The sequence below is a fragment of the Salmo salar genome, chromosome 05, assembly GCF_965601325.2.
Source record: "Salmo salar chromosome 05, fSalSal1, whole genome shotgun sequence".
NCBI classification, from domain to species: domain Eukaryota; kingdom Metazoa; phylum Chordata; class Actinopteri; order Salmoniformes; family Salmonidae; genus Salmo; species Salmo salar.
Window position 1 is genome coordinate 17,823,524 of NC_138295.1, and position 19,223 is coordinate 17,842,746.

The 19,223-nt window shown below is 48.1% G+C and overlaps 3 protein-coding genes across 4 annotated transcripts; 2 read left to right on the top strand and 1 right to left on the bottom strand.

Annotated features, from left to right (window-relative positions):
- On the top strand, window positions 1–2,990 carry LOC123743238 (uncharacterized). Its single transcript, XM_082974988.1, has 5 exons — window positions 1–517; window positions 685–2,116; window positions 2,355–2,540; window positions 2,628–2,674; window positions 2,780–2,990. Exons 1-5 carry the CDS (start codon window positions 1–3, stop codon window positions 2,884–2,886), a joined length of 2,289 nt encoding a protein of 762 aa, XP_082831114.1. The 3' UTR covers window positions 2,887–2,990.
- A 211-nt stretch (window positions 2,991–3,201) lies between these two features.
- On the top strand, window positions 3,202–6,074 carry rnaseh2c (ribonuclease H2, subunit C). Its single transcript, NM_001140587.2, has 5 exons — window positions 3,202–3,270; window positions 4,154–4,308; window positions 4,452–4,564; window positions 4,905–5,024; window positions 5,731–6,074. The coding sequence occupies exons 2-5, from the start codon at window positions 4,155–4,157 to the stop codon at window positions 5,752–5,754; spliced, it is 411 nt and encodes a 136-aa protein (NP_001134059.1). The 5' UTR covers window positions 3,202–3,270; window position 4,154; the 3' UTR covers window positions 5,755–6,074.
- Window positions 6,075–6,077: 3 nt separating this feature from the next.
- zbtb3 (zinc finger and BTB domain containing 3) lies at window positions 6,078–9,681 on the bottom strand. Of its 2 annotated transcripts, none has more exons than XM_014198931.2 (2): window positions 9,605–9,681; window positions 6,078–8,419 (listed from the first exon to the last, which is right to left on the bottom strand). In XM_014198931.2, exon 2 carries the CDS (start codon window positions 8,415–8,417, stop codon window positions 6,654–6,656), a length of 1,764 nt encoding a protein of 587 aa, XP_014054406.1. In that variant the 5' UTR covers window positions 8,418–8,419; window positions 9,605–9,681; the 3' UTR covers window positions 6,078–6,653. The 2 variants fall into 2 exon arrangements, with proteins under 2 accessions (XP_014054406.1, XP_014054408.1); XM_014198933.3 differs by lacking the exon at window positions 9,605–9,681 and adding an exon at window positions 8,812–9,595.
- Between the last annotated feature and the right edge of the window lie 9,542 nt (window positions 9,682–19,223).

The following is a 19,223-nucleotide window of genomic DNA, read 5'->3' on the forward strand; positions in this document are numbered from 1 at the left end:
ATGACTCACCACCCCGCTCACCCCCTCCACCCCTATGACCCTCAGTCCCTCTACCCCCCTCAGCCTTACCCTGACCAGCCCCCTCAGTCCCTCTACCCCCCTCAGCCTTACCCTATCCAGCCCCCTCAGTCCCTCTACCCCCCTCAGCCTTACCCTGACCAGCCCCCTCAGTCCCTCTACCCCCCTCAGCCTTACCCTATCCAGCCCCCTCAGGCCTACTCTACCCCTAGTAAACACCACATTGTGATCCAGCAGGAGGCACCACCGACAGGGTTCCCCATACAATGGGCTGCTGGGGTCGCCACGGCTGGGCTCCCTTTCAGGGCCCCAGTGGGCCTTCAAACCTCCTGGACCAGCCCTGCCATGTCGGATACCCAGGGATGGAGAATGGTACAGGGTGTGGCGGGGGAGGATCTGGGGAGTGCAGCGACTAGTCCTGAAGGAGGGAGCAGTGTGGGACACAGACAGAAGAGAGAGAAGAGCAGCGATCTGGCACATGAGCTTGACATCAAACCAGGTAAGAACTGCTTCATATAATCTAAACGTGCCTAACTGTACACTAACCAACAATGAACCAGCAACTAAACCCAAGCTAACTGTCAACTCTGGCCACACTGGCCCGAGCTGACTGCTAAATGTAATTGTTGAACTAATCATAACCTAAATCTGTGTGTGCGTTTGCAGTGCGTCTGTCGAGTGGACATGGAGAGAGCAGTGAGAGCAGCAGAACCTCCAGTCAGGCCAGTAAAGACAGCGTCAGTAGCAGGGAGAGGAGGAAGAGGAAGGAGAAGAATAGAGGAAGAGCAGGACAGAGCGCAACAGACAGGTCCTCTGCAGGATCCGGGAAGGTGGTTATTCCTGAGGCTTCAGTATCTTCTGCCTCTGTGGTCCAAAGCTCAGAGAATGATGGGACATCGGTGGTAGGGAGCAACAGGAGCAGGATGAGTAGGGGACTGGCTAACCTATTCAGTGCAGAGGAGTCAGGAAGTCATAGAGACGAATCAGGGAGTGATAGGGAGTGGTCGGTGAGTCAAAAAGAGGAATCAAGTCAAATTCAAGAATCAGTGAGTCATAGGGCAGAGCCAGTGAGTCAAATGGAAGAGTCAAGAAGTCAAATGCAGGCGTCAATGATTAAAATGGAGTCAGTGAGTCATAGGGAGGAAGTAGCCAGTGAGAAAGAAGTAGGAGATAATGACATGGAGGCCACAGAGGGAGAAGAGGAGAGTCTGGTTGGACTCAGCGTGGAGGAGGGAGCAACAGGAGAAGAAGAGAGTCTGGTTGGACTCAGTGTGGAGGAGGGAGCAACAGGAGAAGAAGAGAGTCTGGTTGGACTCAGTGTGGAGGGGGGAGCAACAGGAGAAGAAGAGAGTCTGGTTGGACTCAGTGTGGAGGGGGGAGCAACAGGAGAAGAAGAGAGTCTGGTTGGACTCAGTGTGGAGGGGGGAGCAACAGGAGAAGAAGAGAGTCTGGTTGGACTCAGTGTGGAGGGGGGAGCAACAGGAGAAGAAGAGAGTCTGGTTGGACTCAGTGTGGAGGGGGGAGCAACAGGAGAAGAGGAGGAGGAAATTAAACATGACAGAGAGGAGGGGAGGGAAACAGAGGAAGAAGAGGGAATGGGAGAACATGAAGGCGAAAAAGAGCAAGGAGAAGATCAGGATGAAGGCAATGAGGCAAGCCAGAGAGACAGAGAGGAAGGAGAGGAGGAGGAGGAAGAGGAAGAAGTCCAACCAGAGAGTGAGAGCGTTTCTATAAGGGAGCACACTGCAGAGGACGAGGAAGACAGGGAGAGGGGAGAAGAGGAAGCAGAGGAGGCGCAGGACTCAGAAGGGCAGGTAGAGTGCGAGGAGGTGGAACGGAGTGATAGAGGCTTGGAGGAAGAGAGCGAGAACGAAAGAGAGGAATCACACACTTCTCAGAACGGAGAGATAGAAGAGGAGGATGTGGGAGTTGGGGATGAAAGAGATGATAATGAGGAGGGGTCAGAAGGTGAAGAAGATGGTGGTGAGGAAGAGGAGCAGCGTTGTCAGGATGCTGAGGAAGACTCAGCAGCAGGGCAACCTGAGGATGAAGAGGAGAGAGACTCTGACGACAGCATCATCTCACCACCAGAACACAGGTAAAACAACCTGATGATGATGATGATAAGACAATGACGATGATTAAGATGGTGATGATGGCGATGGTGATGATGATAAGGACAATGATGATGGTGATGATGATAATGATAGAGACAATGATGATGATGAAGATGGTGATGATAATGATAAGGAAGATGATGATGGTGATGATGATGATGATAATGATAAGGACAATGATGATGATGATGATGATGACTCAATTGTTATGATTCTCAGGTCATCCAAAGGCCTGGCAGAGGTAGCGGAAGAGGAGGAGGAAGAAGTGATCGGTGATAATGGTGAAAATGATGATGATGAAGATGACAAAGTGAAAGGGTATTCATGGTCTGTAGATCCCTTTCCAGATGAGGATGATGATATTGAAAGTCTTCTCGCTCCACAAGCAAAGTCTCAGGAAAAACAGTGAGTGTTGTTATTTCTTTGACAAATTACTGCTCCAAATTACTATCTCTGGACATTTTTCTAAAAAGGACCTTTGTTTATTTTAAGAGAGAAAGAAGAAAAGAAGAAGACAGTGGTCCTTGTCAAACCCAAAGGTAAGATCACTGCAGACTGCAATCCATAGATACAACTAAAAAGGTTAGCTACTCGCCAGTAATATGCACTATTTATAACCTAACCTGTGCTATGTGTCTTTTCAGCCATAGATGAAGACTTGGACAGTTTCTCTGAAGTAAAAGCACTTCACAAAAAGAAAGGGGCTAATCAGGACACAGACTCAGAAGAGTTTGATCACTTCTACGACTGACAAGCCATGTGTTCCAGCTCACCTAAAACCTCAACAAGATATGAGTGACTGCAATACTAATGCCAGACTTCTAAATAAACACTTGAACATGAAATCCACAACACTTGAACATGAAATGAACATTCCTTATCTAATGTCAAGATGCACTGAATATAAATCATTAGCATTTTATTAAAAAGAGAAGATTGAAAATGCTGTTTTGAGATTGAGATATAATTACCACTCCAGCACACTAGGGGGCAGCATACACCAAATGAGTTGAGGCTGCACGCGCCAAAAGCATATATTTCTGTGGTGAAGAAGACGATCTTATCCAATCACGTCGAAGTTTACTTGCCCTCATGGAAGTTGAAGGAAAACATTAGAAATCTGGACCATTGAAAGGTAGCTATTGAGATATGTATTTATGGTAGAGTCGTTTCTGTATAGTGTAACTGTATGTTTCAGTCCACATACTGTATCAATATTCATAACCAAATGTTTGAAATTTGTTTGCGAAAGTGCCTTAGAAAATCTATCTGAATGCTGAGCAAGGGAATCAGTCCATTGTCATCGACTAGACAAGCTAGCTAGCTAACGATAAACCAACGTTTGACCAATTATACTGATCATAGGTTTGACAATGATTTATTTCAGTCCTTTTTGAGAATTCACTGCCGTGCATTCATTTTCCGTAAAGGGGTATACTACAAAGGAAGATCAATGACTTAGCCAGTTAACTTGCCAAAAATATTCTGAAACGTTTTATTTTTTAGAATGTTACGTTTGAAATTGGCATGGTCTAATTGCTTCAACAACCAAAAACACACATCTAAATGTAGCTTTCTTAATGACCCAAAAAGGAAACATTAATTTCTGGTTGTTTATCAAAGTTAGCTGGCTAACTCATTGATCTTGCTTTGTAGTATTTATTTAACTAGGCAAGTCAGTTAAGAACAAATTCTTATTTACAAAGATGGCCTGCCCCTCTGGTTGTGGGTCCTCATGCACTTCTTGTGTTGTGTTTTCACTTTGAACGAAAACAAGATGCTTGGTCCTATGCTGTTCAGGGTGAGGTGTGTGCGCTAAATCCTGTCTACTCAAATGATGTTGCTGGAGATAGAGGAAGTAACTTTCTACAGGCGCTAAAGATAAACACAGAATTCACCACACCATTTACTGCCAGCGAAGTGTGATACCTAAGTGCCCATACAGAGAACATGTTGGTATCTGTAATAGTGCATATGGGCCATATACTTGTTTTGGACATTTTGCCCCTCTCTTTCAGGATGTCATCCAATTGCAGTGTGACCACATTAGAGCTGGACTCAGTGAGCCAGGCAGAATGCCCCCCAGTTCACCTGCTACCCTGTGAGATAGAGCACGACGGGCCTGCAGAGGTGTCCCAGTTCTTCACAGCCACCATCAAAGACCGAAAACATGGTACATAGAGGCAGCAGTAGCTGCATGCATTCTGTACAGAGACTAGAAGACCAACATCTGATGTCACAGAATGCTGTGTGTAGCCTACTGTCAATACAGATTACTTTAATACGGCTTGTGTGTCTCTTCCACATTTTCCACAGAGAAAACGGTGTCGTTCAGGGGTCGTGGGTTAAAAGGTCAGGAGGTCAGCTGTCCGCAGGGCTACACAGGCCTGGTGCTGAGAGAGGTCAACAAATCAGGCACTGACCAGGAGGTAAACAGTAAACACTGCCAAAATCATCACTGTCTGGCCAACATCCACATAATCTACCGTAGCAGGTCAACAATTCACAAAGAATGCTGTCAGAATCTCCTCTAATCTATCTGTAATCACCAACCAATGTGCACAAACTCTTGCCACTGGGCAACAACTCAAAGAAGATAGCTAATAATCCGTTTTTGTGCTGTGAACCCCACACACCAACCAGGAAATATGAAACTCTTCCTTTTCCATTGTCTGCAGCAGGAACACATACTGTATAACACAATATTGCATATTTAAACTCTTCACACACTGACAGTAATGCTATATGTGAGGTAATGTGTGTGTCCAGGACAGGACTGTGAAGGTGTCCTCAGTGTTCCATAACGTCACCTACTGGAACCTCGAGACTCCGCCCAACTCTGATGACGGCATTGTCATGGCAATGGCCTGGCCGGATCTGGCAGAAGCGGTGTGTGTAATACAATAATTTGTTTTTCTCCATTAATCAAAATCGAATTGTATTTGTCACATGCGACGAATACGACAGGTGTACATTTTACCGTGAATGCTTACTTACGAGCCCTTTCCCAACAATGTTAAAAAGTAGGAATAATTGCAAAAAGGAAATAGTAACGCAATAAAATAACAAAAACGAGGCTATATACAAGGAGTACCGGTACAGAGTAAATGTGCAGCGGTATGAGGTAGTTGAGGTAATATATAAATGTAGGTAGGGGTAAATAGCAGCAGTGTATGTGATGTGTCTGTGTGTGTTGTTTGTGTATGTAGTCTGTGTGAGTTGGAGTGTCAGTGTAGTGTGTGCGGGTAGTTTCCAGTGAGTGTGCATAAAGCCGGTGCAAGAGAGTCGGTGCAAATAAAAAGGGGGTCAATGCAAATAGTCAGGATATCCATTTGACTAACTGTTCAGCAGTCTTATAGATTGGGGGAAGACGCTGTTAAGGAGCCTTTTGGTCCCAGACTTGGCGTTCTGGTACTGCTTGCCATGCAGTAGCAGAGAGAACAGTATGACCTGGGTGGCTAGAGTCTTTGAAAATGTTTAGGGCCTTCCTCTGACACTGCCTGGTATAGAGGTCCTGGATGGCAGGGAGCTCGGCCCCAGTGATGTATTACCATACATGGCCCATGGTTAATAACACATTATTCATGTTTGACAGATACATGGGCCGGTGGATGACTGACATGGAAGAGGCCAAAGCAAAGATCAATCCCTTCTCTACCCTCCTTTACATGCTGCAGCCTGAAGACTGCCTCTAAACACATTGGTTGTGTGTTCAGTAGCCATTGCTTAGCTTGTGAAAATGGGAATAATGGACAGACAATGGGGAGAACACTCCTTACAGTCCCTAGTGTTGTAGTGGACACCGTGTCCATCTTCTACAGATCCATAGGGGTGAATTGCGCTTGCTGCTTCTTGTGACTTCTGTTACTATTGTACCATGTTCTTTTTGTTGTCATTTTCTGTCATCAATTATACTCATGTTATAGACCATTGTGATACAGATCGTGTTGGAAGTCATTTATTGAATAGTACTCCAATGGAAGGGAATGTATAATATGTTGGACTGAAGAAATTTGTTCTATTCACAGCAATGAAGTAGTAGTGATATTCAGCCAATCGTAAAAGTTGGCAACAATGGAGACTTACAGGTAGAAGTATCACAGACCATTACGCTATTAGTGTTGACAAAAAACAGTACCCTTGACAACTGGCAATTTATCTGGAATATATAACATAGTACAGTACACAAAGTATTTTGGCACTGAGGTCATAGTAAGACAACTGGTACAATATGTAAAAGACAAAAGTCCTGAAAGTCCCATTTAAAATAGCTAAAACACCACCAGCCCCTGTCCTTTAGGAATACCAGCACCAGGCCCACTCAGTCCCGGGAATGGGCATGTCTGAAAAGACCATGGGGGAGGGAAACACGTATCTGACATATCCCAGATAGTTTGGAAGTATTCCAGATCATTGCCATGGACATGCAAGACCAGGATGTCTGGTGTTGGAAGGGGGAAGGCATAAATAATGTGTCATTCTCCGTAAAATGGAGAAGTATACAGCTAGCTGTGTGTGTTAGCTGTGTGGAGGCTGGCCCTCCTCAGTGTCTCCTTTACTGCGTTTGGCTGGCAGGCTGGAGTCATGGGCCTTCCTAATGTGGCGGTACAGGTCACCTGACTGCGTGTAGCTACGGTAACAGTAGCGGCACTCATAGGGGCGCTCGCGTGTGTGCACGATGGCGTGTCGCCTCAGGGTGTACGCGCACGAGAACGTCTTCCCACAGACACTGCACGTGGGGACGTCCTCGACGTAGTTCCCCATGGAATCCTGGAAGTAGACGGGCTGGTCGGAATGTTGGCCCACGGAGGGGAAGAGGGAGGATGGGAAAGGGGGAGCGTCAGAAGAGGTGGAGCCAGGCCCGGAGGGGGAGAAAGAGAAGGAGAAAGGCTCAGAGGGGTGGGTCATCTGGTGTGAGGCGTGGTGGGGGTGAGGAGGGAGGAAGTGGGGGTTGTTCAGTTCATCTCTGTCTTTATTATCATCGTTAAACTCATTCCTGTCCTCTACCTCCATCATCCCTCGTTCTCTACCCCCATTCATTCCTCTCCTTATCATCACCCCTTCCATCTCCTCAAACTCCTCATCTGAGATCACTATGGCCTCCACCTTTACTTTCACCCCTTCCCCCTGCTCCACTCCCACAGTCCCCATGTTAGAGTGTTCACTAGTCTCCTTGCTCTCCCTCTCTGACCCCCCATGCTGCAGCCCGTCAGGCCTGGACAGGGCTGAGGTTTGGCCCTGATGGGGTACAAGGTTCAGGTTGGGAGGTGAGGTGAGGAGAGAGTGTGGAGGCTGTATTCTAATCTGAGGGTGTGTGTTGATACTGAGACCATGCTGCTGGCATTGTATGCCTGGTGTGATGACTGTGTTCTTGTTAGAGACAGGGTCATGACTGTCCTGTTCTGGGCTGGAGGAGCTGCTGTGGTCGGACTGGGTCAGTATCCCCACCATGGAGCTGGAGCCATCAGTCTGGGTCACAGGTACCACTGATGATGCAGCTGCTGATGAAGAGGGCTGGCGATGGTGGCTGCTGAGATTGTATGACTCTGTGGAGCTGCAGGGGCTGCAAAGGGCCGAGCCCCCCTGACCCTCTCTCTGACCCCCCAGCCTGAGAGAGGGGCCGGAGGAGAGGGTAACCAGCTCACCCACATGAAGGAGGGCGTGGTCCATGCCCGGCTGGGTGGTGTCGGCCATGTCAGGGCTCAGAGGGGCATGAACCTCCACCCTCCTCTCTGACCTCGTATAACAGCCCAACTGGCTTCTCTGCATCGCCACTGACGCAGACACTGACATCGCCATAGCCACCACTTTGGCAGCTCCTGTTGCCACCATGCCGACTCCGGGTCCACTACCACCCACCACCACCACTCCACTCTCCTCCGGGCGCGTGCTGTCTGCCTCAGCTGGTGGAGGTCGGTGCTGTAGCCGTCTCTTACACACCCGGACCACCTCGTTCATGTGGAGGAAGCTTGCCGCCGCCAGTACGTCCTCTGCTGGGGGAGGGGCCTCAAGCCGCAGCACACCCTCGTACATGAAGTCTAACAACAGGCCGAACGCCGCCGCCGTCACAATGTCCCCGTCCAGCGTGACCGAGCTGGCCCCGGCGCCCCCTGGGGGATCAGAGTAGAACATGTGGAAGAATGGAGAGCAGGAGGCCAGGACAGCGCGGTGGGCCAGGAAACGTGAGGAACTCACGAAGACGGTGCAGTCGCACAGGAACCCACGCTGGCGCTGAGAACGCAGGCCTGACAGGAGCTGCAGGGCATGCTGGGGGAACTCCATTACTGGAGAGAGAGAAGGGAGAAGAGAGAGAGAATGGAGAAGAGAGAGAGTAGGGGGGAGGGAGAGAGAGAGAGAGAAGGGGCAGAGAGAGAGCAAGAGAAGGGGAGCGAGAGCAAGGGAGGGGGAGAGAGAGAGGGAGGAGGAGAGAGGGTGAATTACAAGGAGATCTGATGGATAGGATGACAGAGAAACAAAGAACCAGTGAAGCACCTACTGGAGTGTGGCAGTGTGCTCCCTCACACTGGCAATCAGTCTGCTTGGACTGCCTCCCTTGTCTAAACATCAGACTGTTGCCATGGTTACTCCATGGATTATCAGTCTGACTTAAGTCGCAATAGTCTCTACTAGACAATGTAGAATAAAACTATATTTACATATACTTTACCAGTCGTACCTGCTGTTAGTCCTTTTGGCGGTAGGAGGATGGAAAGGGTTGTTAAACCGACCTTTGCGGCGCTGGTAGGTTGTGCAAGTGTTTGTCACGTGCGAATTGCATCAGTATTGAAAATAAAAACCGGAAATACCAACCATATACTGTACAGACCAGTGTATGAAAAACGGGCTAATAACACTTCCCTGTGGCTATTATGGCTCAGATTACCTCCTACATAAAGTCAAAATAAGTGGACAACAGGTAAAGTAAATTAAAGGGGAAGTTGATTCAACATTCTGACAGTTAATAGCCTGTTCAGGAATGCTGAGTTGACATGTTAGAGACAAGTGTGTAAGTCGCCTCGCTAGTCCTCGGGCACTGGTTGACCTCCTTGTATGCATGATAAAGGCAAGAAAATCCTCAACGCTTCTCTTCCCTAAAAGAGCTAAAGGCATGACAGAACTATCCGTAATTTTCAATAGCTACACATCAAGCACTGTTGTTCATCACTAGAAAACAATAGTTTCTTATATTAGCGAGTAAGTGCACAATAAACACGAATGATTCATGTATTTGAATATTTACCAGTTATGCGAGGTTTATAGCTATTTTGATGCTAGCTGGACCAATGTTAGCTAGCTAACTGGTAGCTTGCTAATACTGAATTATGACAATCTTACCCCGTACATCTCTAAATAAACATATTTTAGATCAATTGATAAAGCCTTTATCGGGACATGTACCAAAATGTAGTTGGAAACACAATTGTTATATCCAAATCAATCATTAGCCAGCTGCTACAAGATATTCTTACCTGCTAAAAACGTAGCCTCTTTCCTTTATTGACACAAAACAAAGGGCCAAAGCCCATTACTGCCACCTACTGGTTGGAGTCTGAACAGAGTGCCTGTTTTTTTACATTTCGTGCAATTTTTTAACCATGTATGTCAATCTATATTTTGCCAGTAAGTTTTACCACAGTAATTGATTGTGCTTACGTAAGAACATTCAACATTTGCGCTTTGAATGTGCAAACTTTTCTTTAGTAGGCATGGCAGTAGGCATGCCGGGCACCATAAGGTTTTAATTATTGTGGGAGCTTGCCTTGCTGTGTAACCTAATGTTATGAGAGTTGAGAGATCCATTCCACATTGAACCGACAGAAAGAAGTGTACTGTAAATGGACAGTGGAGGAAGAGAGTGGAGGAAGAGGACATGGACGGGGGAGGTCAGGTAATCGTGAAGAGGAGTGAGAAAATAGACAGTCCCCATTGGGCTGTTTCATATCTTTCGTTAGCCCTTCTCTAATGAAGTGTTCAAATGCAAATCAGAACTAGGAAACTCGGAAATGTCCGACTTGTTAACTAGTTGTAGTTAATCACGTGCCGCGTTCAAAGAATTAGCAAGTCGTACGAGTTTCCTTGTGAACGTGACATAAGACTAACTTGAGGACGTTTATTATATTCTAGCAAGTAGCAGAGTACTGGAAAGCCTCTCGTTTTGCATGTGTATATTGAGTGGTGGTGTTATAGTTAGCTGGTGTGAGTTACCACCACATACTCCCACATAAAAAAAATACTACATGTTTACTATAGAATACTACAGTACTTACTATAGTGGACTGTAGTATACTGTAGAATAATATAGGCCTACCACAATTAACTCAATATACTTTAAAAGGACTAAAACCAAATTGATAATGAACCTTTATTAATACAGTTTCCGACTGTCCAGCTCGCTAATAATCACTAGACAGTCAGGGAGCATTGCAATTCCAAAAACAATGGATAGAGGACAATTTATAGAAAATGTTGATGGTAAAGAAATATAAACAAACCCGTTGAAGACTGAATGCAGCCCCCGTGGAAAAATTAGTTCAATATCGCTGTACTACAGTAATGTCAGAGAAAACACTACAGTAAATACAACAATATTGTACAGTTTGCATATAACACTACAGTAAATACTAAAGTATTCTACAATCTGCAAAAACACTACATGAATTACTATAGCATATACTACAGTTATTTTACTACAGTATTTGTACTGTAGTTAACTTTTAATACTATAGTATGTTACAGTATTCACTGTAGTGTTTTTGCAGACTTTAGTGAATAACGTAAAAACACAAAAGTGAATACTATAGTATTTATACCATGGTATACTACAGTATTTTGTTTATGTGGGTAACAACAAGTGTGCATGTGTTGTCTTTCAGGACAAGGATGCCCGCCTGTCCAAGTCTCTGTCCTTTGCTCTGCGCCATGGAGCCAATCAGATGGAACTTCACATAAATCCTGTTATAAAAACATCTTATTTAGCTGCATTTTGTCTCGTTTATAATCCCAATGTTCCATCATTTCATATTGCTGCACAATAAACATGACATGCACCCCTACAATCTTTACTCCTCATTTACACTGAGTGTACAAAAAAATGAGGAACACCTTCCTAATATTGAGTTGCACCCCCTTTTGCGCCCAGAACAGCCTCAATTCGTCAGGGCATAGAGTCTACAAAGTGTCAAAAGCATTCCACAGGGATGTTGGCCCATGTTGTCTCCAATGCTTCCCACAGTTGTGTCAAGTTGGCAGGATGTCCTTTAGGTGGTGGAGCATATTTGATACAGTACACACAGGAAACTGTTGAATGTAAACCCTGCAGCGTTGCAGTTCTTGACACGCTCAAACCTGTGCGCCTGGCACTTACTACCATACCCCGTTCAAAGGCACTTAAATATTTTGTCTTGTCCATTCACCCTCTGAATAGCACACATACCCAATCCATATATCAGTTGTCTCAAGGCTTAAAAATTCTTCTTTATACTGTCTTAACAAGTCACATCAATAAGGGATCATAACTTTTACCTGGATTAACCTGGTCAGTCTATATCATGGAAAGAGCAGGTGTTCCTAATTCTTTGTCCACTCAGTGTAGGTCTGAATAATAATGCTGTCCCTCATTGTCCTTAGATGGCTTCCTATTTGCGGAGGACCTTCTGGCTCATGCACAGTTCCACTCCTTCTCATTGGATGACGTGGAGAGAGTTGTGGCCACCAATGAGAAGCAGCGATTCAAGCTCTGCCTCGCCCTGAGGACGGGCAGCTGCAGAGCCGAGCCAATCAGTGCACTACTTTTGGCCAGAGCTCAGCACACTTAGGGTCAAGAGTTGTGCACTATAGAGAATAGGGTGCCATTTCGGACGCATCCCTAGGTGGAGCATGACGTGGTCATGAACGGGCTGAAAACTGCCAGGGCTAGTGTCAGTAGTGTCAGTCCGTCCGTCTGATCTGGACCTGAACGTGGTTCTTGACTTTGCCACTTCAGCATGCTTTTGTGGCACAGTCGATGCCACGCAGGGCTACGGGCCAGAAGGTTGAGGGTTCACCAACCACCACAGACTAGCTCACTCTCCCTGCCTGTTTCATTACACTACAATCAGAGCCGGCTGCATACAATGATCAGCTAGGGGTAATCAGATTTTCCACCAACAAGTTTCTGTGCCAATGCACCACACAACCAATAAACAAAGATGCCGACTTCAGGCACTTCAATATCATGGTATTCAGTTTCAACACCTCAGTAACTAGACAATGGAAATCTGGACAAACAGAAAATACATCCTTCCCTACCTTGTAGACTTACCCAGTATCGAAGGCTTTGCTTGACAATCTCTGAATGTCATTACACTTTTTGGTATTTTGTTACAGATGTCTCTTTCCATTAATCAATTGGCCGCTGCACAGTTTGGATTGATTGATTGATTTTGTCCGGGGGAAAAAAACATACGGGATTGACCGTAAAATGACCGGGATTGCACAATAAAGTTGGGGACTTATTTCCATTGTGGTCCCTATTTTTTTACATAAATACATTAACAATTACATAGAGACAAAAAAAATACTCAACCTCCAGATGAGTATGATGGGGTTTTAAGTACAATTCTTACAAGTTTGTTTGGCTGGTAGTTTATTCTTTAGATGTTTGTGGCTGCTGGTGAACCATGATGTGCAGGCATAATCAAGTGACACTGGACTGGTGCACCTGCCAGAGTCTTTAGGGTGTCTATAGCTAGGTTTTCATTCAGTTGGCGACACATTTTCATGTGAATATTGTGGTAAACCGTGGGGTGTTGGGTTGAGCTGCAGAGATTGACACAGAGACAGGGAGGCTTTAGTCCGCAAAAACTACTTTACTAAGACAGAAAATAAACAAAGAAAATCACTGAGGTTTGGCTCGGTCCTTCTTCTCTCCTTTCGCTTGGTGTCGGTCTCTCCCCATTCTCCCACGCGGTGTGCCACCGTGCTCCTTTTATTTGGCCTCCACGGCTGGTTGGCACTTTCCTCTAATTACCTCCACTTAGAGCTGTCGGGGTGCCCAGCTCCCGTATTCCCAGCAGAGGGAGCCAATGTCGCCTCACGTACCTCCCCTCTATTACCATCCCTGGGGTAGACCTCCTGGGATACCACACCCCCCCCTTAGCCCTGACTGGGAGGGAGGCATGCTCAGGGCTAGGTTTACATCCCTCCTGGATAGGGCGTCTGTGTTGCCGTGCTGGGCCCCCGACCTGTGGATGACAGGGAATCGCTGTAAGGACAGGAACCAGCGGGTGACACGGTCATTCGTGTCCTTACCTCTTGCCATCCACACAAGGGGGGCATGGTCAGTGATCAGGGTGAACTTCCTCCCAAGGAGGTAATACTTGAGGGTGTCCAGTGCCCACTTCACGGCGAGGCACTCCTTCTCGACAAACAAGTATTTCTTCTCCCTCGGGAGGAGCTTCCTGCTGACATACATGATGGGGTGCTCCTCGTCTTCCTGCTCTTGGGACAAAACGGCCCCTACCCCTGTGTCAGACATGCCTGTCTGGACCAGGAGGTTTTTTGAGAAGTCCGGGGTGACGAGTACCGGGTGCGAACATAGCGCATCCTTCAGGGCCTGGAACGCCGCCTCTGTGTCCTCCGTCCATCGCACCGTCTGGGGTAGTTATGCCTTTGTTAAGTCTGTGAGGGGAGTAGCTATTGCGGCAAGTTAGGTACAAATCTACTGTAGTACCCTGCTAACCCCAGGAATGACTTCACCTGCCTCTTGGTTTGGGGGACCGGCCATCCCCTAATGGCAGCGATTTTTTTTCTTGGGGTTTCACATTTCCCCTCCCGATCTGATAGCCCAGGTACTCCACCTTGGCATAGCCCAGCTTGCACTTGAAGGGGTTCGCGGTCAGACCTGCATCCCTTAGCGCATCAACCACGGCCTGTAGCCTACCCAGATGTGACTCCCAACTGTCACTGTGCACAATTATGTCATCCAAATAAGGACGCGGTCCATGAGTCACTGAAAGGTCGCTGGTGCCCCGTGGAGCCCGAAAGGCAGAACCCGGTAGTGGTATAGCCCCCCGGGGTAGAGAAGGCAGTCTTCTCCCGGGAGGCCGCTGCCAGTGGCACCTGCCAGTACCTCTTCGTCAGGTCCAAGGTGCTGACGTATCTCGCCATCCCCAAGTGGTCAATCAGTTCGTCCATTCGGGGCATGGGGTAGGCATCAAACTTACTGACCTCATTCAGGCCCCGGAAGACATTACAGAAGCGGACGGTTCCGTCCGGTAACGGAACCAGCACTATGGGGCTAGACCACTCACTGTGTGACTCCTCCAGTACCCCCATTTCTAGCATTGTCGTCACTTCCCGCTGGACCACCACCCTCCGGGCTTGTGGTATCTTGTATGGCCGTTTACGCACTTTTTCTCCTGGACGGGTGTGGATATGATGTTCCACGAGATCCGTGCGCCCCGGCCCCTCGGAGAATTCTGCTGGACCAAATCTCTGACCTCTTGTCGTTGGGTCGGGCTGAGGTCTTCCCCCAATGCAACTTCGACCGAGGGCAGGCCCTGCTGTGGCCGGGTCCACGTTACGCACAGCGCCTCGCGTGCGTACCATTTCTTCAGTAAGTTCACATGGTAAAGCTAGAGGGGTTTTCTCCGCCCCGGTTGGCGGACCTTATAATTGACGTCACCGACCTGCTCAACGATGTCATAGGGCCCATGCCACATAACCAGGAATTTACTCTCTGTTGTAGGGATCAGCACCAAGACCTCACCTGATTGGAACTCTCGTCGTTGGGCCCCCCGGTTGTAGACACGCTCCTGGGCACATTGCGCCTGGGCCATGTGCTCTCTCACTACTGGCCAAATCGCCGTCATTCTCTCCCTCATCTCCTCCACATGTTCTACCACGCTGCGAAGGGGGGTCTGCTGTTCTTCCCAGACCTTCTTGGCAAGGTCCAGCAGCCCGCGGGGCCGACGGCCATACAGGAGCTAAAAGGGGGAGAACCCCGTGGATGCTTGGGGTACCTCGCGCACTGAAAACATCAGGTGGGGCAGCAGCTGGTCCCAGTTCCTCCCGTCTCTCTCGATGACCTTCCTCAGCATCTGTTTTAGGGTCTTATTGAAGCGTTCCACCAGCCCGTCCGTTTGTGGATGGTACACGCTGGTCCTCACCTGTTTTATTCGTAACAGATTGCAGACATCTTTCATCACACGAGACATGAACGCGGTGCCCTGGTCCATCAGGATTTCCCGCAGAATACCCACCCGGCTAAATAAATGGAAGAGCTCCCGTGCAATACCTTTTGCTGCCACGGTGCGTAGCGGGATTGCGTCAGGATACTGGGTGGCGTAATCCACGATTACCAGGATGTATTCGTGTCCCCTCGCGGTCTTCACCAATGGACCCACCAGATCCATTGCCACCCGCTCGAATGGCACTCCTATAATGGGCAAGGGAACCAAAGGTGTCAGAGTGTGCGCAACTGGTCGAAGGAAGTCAGGTGCAGGAGAGCAGAGATGAGTGAACAGGCACACTTTATTCAGGCAGAGGAAAACAGCCGGATGCAACTGCGTCACAACACTCCGGCCCAAGGAAAAAAGCCATAGTGCACAAATTACACAAATAGGTACAAATAACAAAACCATGGGTTACAACAATACCCGGCACAAAACCAGCCTGTAGCGTCACACACGTAACGAACGTTTCGATAATGTACCCTCGGAGCTGTGATCTGGCAACTACAGCAGGTGTCATCCACGGCACGATTGACTCCGGCCCAGTGGAACCTGTTCCCGATCCGCTCCCTGGTTTCTCCATCCCCAGGTGTGCCCCAAGCCGGTGGGTGTGGGCAAGCTGCAACACAGTCCTAACATCCTGGCTGGGTATGAGTAACAAGTCTTTTGTCTCCCCATTATGCTTTACTACCTGATACAATAAATTCTGCTTGATTGCGAAGTGGGGGTAGCGCCAATCACTTACCCCAGGTAACAGTACGCCATCCACCGCAATCACCTGTCCCCTAGCGTTCTGGAGATTGGGGTCTTCTAACTGGGCCGTCCCGAACTACCCGTGAGGATTCCCTTGTCGGGAATCTGCTGCCGGAGTCCAGCAGAGCGCTGGTGTCGATGCCATCGATTCGTATAGGAACCATCGGAGGGGCCATCTCGGTGTGCGTCCAACAGGAGGTGACGTAACTCGCCATCCGGGTTACCCCAGAGCTGGGTGATGTGGAGAGCATGGCCTCCTCCAGGCTGGGACAGCTCCACGCACTCAAAACAGCGTCTCTGATCTGGGTCCAGCAGCCGCCGCCGTCGTCGGTTTGGGTCACCCTCCCGCTTCACAGCCTCGGCTAGTTCTGTCGGGGCCCCCTTCAGCCCCTCGCCTCACTTTGTGTTGTTCGTCTCCCTCACCGCGTTTCCTCTCTCCGCTCGGGCCCCTCTCAGCAGGTCCTGGGTGTTCTGGTGAATTTCCACCGCGGTCAGCAATCCCTCCAGGCTCTGGGGGTTCTGCATGCTCACCGTCTTCTTCATCTCGTAGGGCAGGGCCCGAAGGTATTTATCCAGGACGAGCTTGTCGAGCATCGGGAGGGACGGTACTTCCGTCAGTAGCCAGCCCTTGGTCAGGTGCACCAGGTCGCTCATCTGAGCACGGGGGTGTCAAAGACCCAGTCGTGGACCAGTTGTGCACGGCGTGCGAGATTGAACCCACTCAGTATCTCCCGTTTGAGTCCCTCATAATTCGCGGCCTGGTCAGTGTTCAAATCAAAGTAGGCCTTCTGGGCCTTCCCAGAGAGGTAGGGTGCCAACAGGTTGGCCCACTTGGGCTTGGGCCATCCTTCCCTCTATGCGTCCTCTCGAAGGTGCACAAATACGACTCCACGTCATCTTCCTCCCTTAACTGAACCAGGAACTGATTCGGGCCAGACTCCTGAGCCCTCCCAACCTTCAACTGGGCTACCTCCGCTACCAGTCTGCGGTTTTGTTGGTGCTGCTCCTCCAGTGCTCGCTCCTGGAGAGCCTATTGCTTCTGCTGGCTGAGGATGAACTGAGCCACCAGCTCCTCCATGGTAATCTCCGTACGCTCGACCACACGGCAACCAAAGCTACTGAGATGCCCGCATTCTCCACCATATGTGGTAAACCATGGGGTGTTGGGTTGAGCGTGCTGAGATTGACGCAAAAACTACTTTACCAAGACAGAAAATAAACATAACAAAGAAAATCACTTGGCTCAGTCCTTCTTCTCTCCTTTCGCTTGGTGTCGGTCTCTCCCCGTTATCCCTCGTGGTGTGCCACCGTGCTCCTTTTATTTGGCCTCCACGGCTGGTTGGCACTTTCCACTAATTACCTCCACTTACACGGAACCCAAACCGGCTGCGCACGTGTGCCATCGTGTGCTTTCATGCATAAATGTATTTTGTCCCCCTACACCAAACGCGATCATAACACGCATGTTAAAGTATAAAAACATACTCTGAACCAATGACATTAATTTGGGGACTGGTCGAAAAAGCATTAAACATGTATGGCAATTTAGCTAGTTAGCTTGCTAGCTAATTTGTCCTGGGATATAAACATTGAGTTGTTATTTTACCTGAAATGCACAAGGTCCTCTACTCTGACAATTAATCCACACATAAAACGGTCAACCGAATCGTTTCTAGTCATCTCTCCTCCTTCCAGGCTTTTTCATCTTTAAACTTATATGGTGATTGGCATCTACACTTTCATATTATTACCACGACAACCGGCAAAACATTTTGTCTTTCAATCACCCACGTGGGTATAACCAATGAGGAGATGGCACGTGGGTACCTGCTTCTATAAACCAATGAGGAGATGGGAGAGGCACGACTTGCAGCGCGATCTGCGTCAGAATAACGCTCGCGGGCAGTGTGGTGTGCAATAATTGAATAACATAGATTCCTAAATTTATTTTGCAGGGTATTAGAGCTGTCTGTGTCAGGGTGCCCAAAAACACTACCCTCCCGTGTCCCCCCACAAAACACACTACCCTCCCAAAAGAAAAAAGAAAAGGTTGGCAACCCTCCCGTGTTTTGGACCACCCCTCACCCCAGTCCGATCTGTCCCTAAGCACTGTGAAATTATTTGTTGCCCAAATAAGGAGGGCTTTCTGGGAAGGCTTAATAGCCTACTCCAAGCTTTACAAGCATGCTCAATGAATGATTTCTTAAAGTGCTTTTAGTCCTGGAATATGCTTAATCTGGGTCTGGGAAACTTGCCATAGAGCCTCTCATAGATGGGCTTCCTTTGATGTCTGAATCCTCCCTTTGCTCCAGGCATGAGGAGAGACTGTGACCTGGCCATATTCACTGACGTCCCCAAAGCCTTGTCTGATAACTTAAAGTATCAGAGTGCTGCCATTGTCTAAATGCATAAGTATTTTTCTTTATGTGTTTGTTTTTTGTGCAGAGGGTATCCAGTTCTTCTGGCTGGAGAATGGAGTATTGAGGGGGAAACTACTTCCCCGCCCTAAAACTAAAACCCACACGTGAGTACCTCGCACATGACACACACTCACGAAGGGGAGGTGGGATGGATAGAGAGGGAAGTGAATATTTACAAATGATAGAAATCATCTGTTTCAGCGAGTATTCTGCCACTGGAGTAGGTGAAGAGGCTTATCTGCGCTTCGGAGGTAAAAGACATGGCTGAATTTGTCATCAGACAGCTGTCGATTTCCAGTTCTGTCTAGACTGTTTCCATGGAAACCGATACTGTTCGGAACCAGAACCCGAAGACTGAATGAAGACTATGATTCTGAAAACACCCTCAACAACAACAGCTCTATTACCATACAGGCCACAGTACAGGCACAGAGACTGACGGGTGTTCCTGATAACACTGTCACATGACTGGAAGACACAAAAGGATGCTATCTATCAGATGGGAAGCAGAAGGCACAAGCTGTGGTTTTGTCAACGGACAGTCTCAACTGTTCCACAGAGATAGGAACACACACACACACACACCGCATGCCTTCCTGTGGCTTCCTGTGCATTTAGCAACATTTCAGGAAACTGCCACCATACTCGAGGACATTCAACCATCAAGCCAAATGCCTCATCTGGACATTAAAACAACTGTCAAC